The 6,564-nt window shown below is 32.5% G+C and overlaps 1 protein-coding gene across 1 annotated transcript; it reads left to right on the top strand.

Moving 5' to 3' along the window:
- Window positions 1–465: 465 nt before the first annotated feature.
- LOC110694703 lies at window positions 466–6,168 on the top strand. The gene is made up of 5 exons (XM_021871877.1): window positions 466–1,261; window positions 2,251–2,403; window positions 5,206–5,304; window positions 5,432–5,593; window positions 5,742–6,168. Exons 1-5 carry the CDS (start codon window positions 719–721, stop codon window positions 5,871–5,873), a joined length of 1,089 nt encoding a protein of 362 aa, XP_021727569.1. The 5' UTR covers window positions 466–718; the 3' UTR covers window positions 5,874–6,168.
- Window positions 6,169–6,564: the final 396 nt, after the last annotated feature.

The raw sequence follows: 6,564 nt of genomic DNA, 5'->3' as shown, positions 1-6,564 counted from the left end.
ATAACAAGTCACAGTTTTAAACAATCCATGTTTTATTAGATTTTTTTTTATTGAAACATCTCAGGCGAAACTAGTTAGAGAATATATAGTTTTTTTCAAGATTTCGAGTCATCAAGCTTCGAATTGATTAAATGTATAGTGGATCATAAATGGTTCAACAAAAATCCAATTTATTCTTTATTTTTTGAACAGAAAAATCCAATTGATTCTATTTCAAGTAAATATAATCCTTTAGGATTAAATTTCAATTTCCAAATGACGGGGTTTTAATGGTTTAATTCTTGTCAAATTGGATTAATCACACGCAATTTCACAAGTTCGAATTAAAATTCAACCTTTGATAGACACATTCGCACAAGTCACACAACACAATATACATGTATCTTCGTCCCTCCCTCCCGTCCCTCCCTCCCTCACTCAGTCCCTCCTAGCAAAATACAAATACAGTCCTACACTCGTACAGTGGTACCCTGGTAATGTATATTGATACACAAAAAGTGGACATAATTAATTACCAAGAGCATGGAAGAATATCAAATAATAACAAAAACTAATTACACACCATTAGTACGACTTCTTTAAAAAAAATTTCCCCTAAATTCCCTCCCACTCAATCCATCCATATTCCATTCCTCCCTAAAAAAAGCAACACTACTCTCCCCACCTTTCCCCTCACTTTTCTTTTTCTCTCTCCAGAACTTGCAAATTACCATCATTCATGGCTGCAATTTCATCAGACCACACAATTGCAGACCATCTCAAATGCCGTAAACCCAGAAATCATCATTCATCAGATCCAAATAACCCTCAAATGCCTTCAATTATCCAATCTACTCGCTGTAAATCCTCCATTTCTTCCCTATTACTCTCTACCTTTTCAACTAACCATGAAACCTCGAAATTCACCCCCAAAACACGAAGTTTACGGGGTTTCGGGTGCGCGGCGAGGCCCGAGGTTACCGTCCCCGGTGTTATAAGGTCCTCGGCTGATTGGGAAACCAGCCGACAGAATAAGAGTGACAACAAGAACAAGAACAATAACAATTGCAATAATAATAATGATAGTAAGAAAAAGAAGAAGAAAAATGGTAAGAAGAAGAATGTTCAACAATTGCAAGGTGCTTTAATGGAAGACCCAATTGGTGTTCAAGATTTATGGTGTGGGGATGCTTCTGCTGCTGCTTCTGTTGATTGTGTTAGACCTCTTTCTAACAATTTCAACCGTGGTAAAATTGATCTTGATAAATTGCAACATAGAGAGGTTATTATTTTCTTTTCTTGGGTTTTTCTTGGTGTAGATTGATTCTAAATTTTGATAGATTTTGGGTCTTGGGTTTCTATTTTTAAGCATCAATTTTTGTTGATTTTTTTTTTTTAAAAATTAAATGTTTTGGTGAATTTTAATTGAATTTAGTGATTTTCCTATAATATTTTTAAAACCCAGAAATTTGAGCCGATATTCGTGGAAGATGATGACATAATGTAGCCGGGTTAAAATAAAGTTCCTTCCTTTATCTCGAATAAATTCTTACCCTTTGGACCGCAATTTCTCGAAACAGAAAGGAATTTTAGAGACGGATGATATAAAATTTTAAAGTAGAGGAATTCAACATTAACTATGCGAAGTAATAATGTGGAGAATTTGTTAAGATTTACGAGTACTAAATTAAATTTAAAACCTTTTTGTGTGTAATAATTTGTTGGATTAGATGAAATTATGGACGTAAATTGTTAAATATATGATTTTTGAATCGAACTTTATACCTTAAGATTGGTGCTGCTTTTTGTCTGGGAAGGCGGAAGGCATATTTTTATGCAGTAGATCATTTTTTTATCCTTTGTTTGATTTCAATAGTGCTAAGATAGTATGTAGTTTTTCCATCAATTGTTGCGATTATAATAACATGGAGTATATAGATTGGATGGCCTAACTTAAGTCTCTTATATTTGTCTTAACTGAATAACTGATTAGATTAATTGGTTTGATACAACGATACACATAAAATGGTGTTAATTTAGGAATTAATGATACAATCACACGTCGGTTGAGTTTTGGGTATTCTGGAATTAATGATACTGAAGAGAGTTTTGGCCTAATTTATACGAGTACATTTATTAAATTTTATTGCTAGCTGTTCGCTTGAGTTGTATTACTGTCTTTTGGTTCGATTTCTATCCGTTTGCCAGTATCATTTGACTATGTTTGACTACAATCTGTCGTTAATTCGTTGTATATTTGTCTACTTGCAGAGAGCCTCCTATTCTAGACAAAGAGTGAATGCTGAGCAATTCGCTGCTCCGGGCCTGGATTTTGCCTTTGATATTCCCCCTTTTGGGCCGGATGTTTTTGAAGCCCGTTACTATCATCATTTGCGTAATCGATCCCCTGAGGGGCTAGCTGAGGTTTGTTTATATGGTGCTTATATGACTTTAGTTATCAAATCTACTCGTGGCGAATACCTCTGGTTGCATTGTAGGTTAACCTTTATGAAAGGCAAAACTTTGCTTAGCAATTTAGTAATAGATTTTGAAAGTGCCAATTCATTTGTTTGTCAAGTGACTTTTACTTTATGATGTTTTAGGCTTTTAGGTATGATTTGTCCCCTAAACCAGAAATATAATTTCATGTGCGGCGTCTATTTCATTATTACATTAGTGTCCTGTTTTTTATATGGCATTTATTCATGAAAAATTATATATTTCAGATTAATCTATATTAGGTGTAAAGTAATGATCCACCCAGATCTGCCTTGTTGTTTAAACATAAAACTATAGGGCGTCCCAGTTATCATTGTTGACCCCATTCCTACAGTCCTCTTCACAGGATTTGTTTGGTACAACTAGAAAATATTAGCCTAATATTAATTTTAACCATATGTATTTTTTTCGTTATATTATATGGTATAAATGTTATACCTGCTGAAGTACTTTCTAAGATAAAATATAGAAATCTAGTTTTAGCAACACTCACTTGATAAGAAACAATAATAACAGAAAATTTCAACTTTCTTTAAATGTGACCAATTATCTTATAACAAAGTCCATAGTTGAGAAAGCACACAAAGTTTAAATTGAAAGGATTTTTATCATATGCTTATCACCAAGTATTTAGCCAATTGTTTATATTTAAGCCCAAGAAGAAAGAGTGGTTTTCTGTAAAAAAAACAGCATTTTTTAAACTTTTTGCTTTATAAAAATTGAGAAGATTTGACCATAAAAATCAAACATATCCTCTGATTTAGAAATGGGATGTCAAAAGATTTAAAGTTTAAATTTGCCAATTCTAATTGCTGATATTAGTGCATAAAAGCAGGTAAAGTGGACTTGACTTTTCCCTTGTTCTCAACCTTGAAAACCACATCTTTATCATAATGCCCTTAATTCTTTATTTCTCTAAAGATTCTGTTTTGCTTGGGAAAACTATTAATTACATTCAGTAGCTTGCTCGTGAATTTATGTTGCTACTTTAGACCCTCATTCGAGGGATTTAATAATGATTTGTTAGGCAAGTTTTGATTATATCCTCATGTGGTTGGATGTTTATAGTGTCACAGAATCATTCCTCTACTTATAGGAGTATATTCTAATAACCTATATTGAGAGTTTGACTTTTGTGGGTAGCTACCTGAAAAGTAAACAATGATGTGTGAAAAAAATGAGAAAGTTATGGATGCATTATGGCCATTATCTATGCTTAGGTTCTAGCTTAAAACGAGGACAGTTTATTGAAAACAAAAATAAAATTACAAAGTGTTCTATTTGTGTAATATCTGTTAACCCCTAGAAGAAAGGAAAAAAGAGAAAAAAAAAAAAAAGAAAAGAAAAGAAAAAAGCAAGTGACTAAAAAATTTGAAAAATAAAATAAAAAGCAGCATGGATTCTGATAGATTTTTATTTTATTTTATTTTATTTCCTGCTTCACATAAGTAGTCCCCATGGCTGTGATCTATATTTCCTAAAAGATTGAATGGAGCTCTTTATTTATTTAAATTTATTTTGAGACAGTTGAAGATATTATTGAAGTAGCAAAACCAACACATTTAAAATGGAGTAAGGAACCTTGAATTCCTGTTTTATTGACTTGATTAAACAAATTCTGATATTGTATGATTATTTGGTGTAAAGAATGTCGTCCCAGATGCCCCATCCTTTGTTTTTCTTTCTCTCTCTTGAATCATGATGGTCGTGAAATAATATAGACTAAATGAGTCAGCTACATTGCATTGGCCCAGAAAACTTATAAAGTTGTTGGGTGTTTTGTTATTTGAAGAAAACCCTCAAAATTTCAAGCTAGTCTTCACAACACCATTTTATTAGAACACTTTGGTCACAATCATCTTTGTTCTCATTCCAACTTGATGTAGTGATTGCTAGATGGGCATTTAGAACTATGCTTTGTTGATATGGATTTTGGAGATATGCTATGATAAATAGCTTGCTGTAAACTTATTCTGGACCCTGGCTTTAGATACAAAATAATTTAGAAAGAGATTGATAAAACATAAGATCTACTTTAGTGTTCCTAAGGAAGAAAAAATAGTACTTCCTCCGTTCTTTTTTACTTGACCCGCTTTGACTTTTACACTATTCACCACCCCTTCTTTGATCGTGTTTTGTGAATAATATGTAAGGAAAAACATATTTATGTTGGATCACTTTTAATTCGTCACAATAAGTACTATCATAATATATAACTTTTATATTTTTTAATTATGGAGAATTAAAGTTATTGGTCGTTAAAGTTTTGCATTGGCAAACGTGATAAAAGAAACAGGTCAAGTAAAAAAGAACAGAGGAAGTATATTAAATATATGGAGAAGTTGGGTTTGGTGATCTTCATCTTGTATTTCTGTAATTCATTGGCTGTGGAAGATTTCATATCAAATAATATTTGAGTTGTACTTTGAATGGGAAATGCCTGATGTCATAGAATGATCTTAGTGGTTTTGTTTTTATTTTTTTTTTATATTTTATATTTTTTTTATAATAATTAATTTAATGCAAGTAGTATTCAACCTGAAGTCTACTGTGGTTACTCTTTTTCTGACCACCTATGATTTTTCTGTACTGAGTACTGACTGCTGAATTCTCCCATTGTTTTTGTGCTACTTGTTAGTAATTGAAATTGAAGTAAATTATGTTTCAAAATATCATGTTGAATAAATGTGACATCTTACCAAACATATGGGTATGCTGTGTACACAGATCTTAATGTTTCAAAATGGTCTGTTGACGGGCAGAAGATCAGGTAGTGCTGATAGATATCGGGATTTGAGACTAGATGTTGATAATATGACATATGAAGTATGACTATCTTTTCTCATTCCCTTGTGATCTTGTCATTGCTTTTCAATTTAATTAACATATAGGCACGAGTGTGGTTTCAGTTTTGCTTATATGTTGCTACCTATCTTTCTGATGGTCCAAACAGGAATTGCTTGAACTTGGTGATAGAATCGGGCATGTGAGTACTGGATTGGGAGATGATCAGATTGGTAGATGTCTTAGGAAAACCAAGCTCTCTATCCTTAATGAACTTCCATCACAATCCCACATATCAGCAGACATAGAAGGAAAATGCAGCATTTGTCAGGTCAGTTTGAAGTTGCCACTACATAATGTTAATATCTGACAATCCGTTCATGTCATTAAGTTAAAATTACTGAAAACAATAACAAACCCTAAATACGATAGTAACATGAAATTAAAGTTGTAAGTTGTATTTGCTGTCAATTATGCAGGATGAGTATGAAGTGGAAGAAGAGGTGGGGAAACTGGAATGTGGACATGCTTATCACTTGCATTGCATAAAGCAATGGCTTGTGAGGAAAAATGCTTGCCCTGTTTGTAAAGCTGAAGCATCTTCTCTTTAGGATTCCGAGTTGGTTATATTATGTGATTATTGATATTTTCCCATTTGTATAGATTTAAATTCAATGGCCATTGCATAGTAGGATAGTGTGTTTATTGTTGTGTTGTGAGTTTGTTGGCTGTTCAGAAGCTTGGTTTCCTACTTCAACCGATTGGGAAACATTATCAAATGGGTTTTTTTTTTCCTCTTATATTTGTCTTCCCTGCTGAGAGATTCATGAGCTGCATTAGAGAGTTTTGTTTTGTGTTATTTGATCCATAAATTTGCTGATTTGGTCCATATTTATACCTTTGTAATTCTGTTCGATTTCATTTTGGGTACTGGAGGTTAAAATTGCATTTGCTGAGCTGGTATGATATTTGGAGTGAATTATTAACAGTGTTGGATTGAATTTCCCAACCCGAGCTAAAAAGTAATGACTAGTATGAACTGATGTTTAATGATAAGCAAATCGACAATAGAAGAGTCGAAGTTGACTTGCCATTTGAACGGGACTGATTTGAACTTAATTTATTCAAATTGAATACAATTAAGTAATTAACCTAACCCGCTTTTTCGTAAAAAAAATAAAAAAAAAAAAGGATTAACCTGCATTTTTAAAAAAAAAAAAAAAATTTATTTTTACTGATAAGGACAAGAGATTCTATTGAACCAACATCTCTATTGGTCAATCAATTTAGCTATATAGGTCA

This window comes from Chenopodium quinoa, unplaced genomic scaffold (genome assembly GCF_001683475.1).
Source record: "Chenopodium quinoa cultivar QQ74 unplaced genomic scaffold, ASM168347v1, whole genome shotgun sequence".
Taxonomy (NCBI): Eukaryota; Viridiplantae; Streptophyta; class Magnoliopsida; order Caryophyllales; family Amaranthaceae; genus Chenopodium; species Chenopodium quinoa.
This window is presented reverse-complemented; position numbering and strand designations above follow the sequence as displayed.

Excerpts from the sequence above, each read along its gene's own strand:
- LOC110694703 (XM_021871877.1), top strand. The coding sequence starts at position 719 with ATGGCTGCAATTTCATCAGACCACACAATTGCAGACCATCTCAAATGC. Across the intron at positions 2,404-5,205 it reads CCCCTGAGGGGCTAGCTGAG|ATCTTAATGTTTCAAAATGG; the intron begins GTTTGTTTATAT and ends CTGTGTACACAG. Across the intron at positions 5,594-5,741 it reads GAAAATGCAGCATTTGTCAG|GATGAGTATGAAGTGGAAGA; the intron begins GTCAGTTTGAAG and ends TCAATTATGCAG.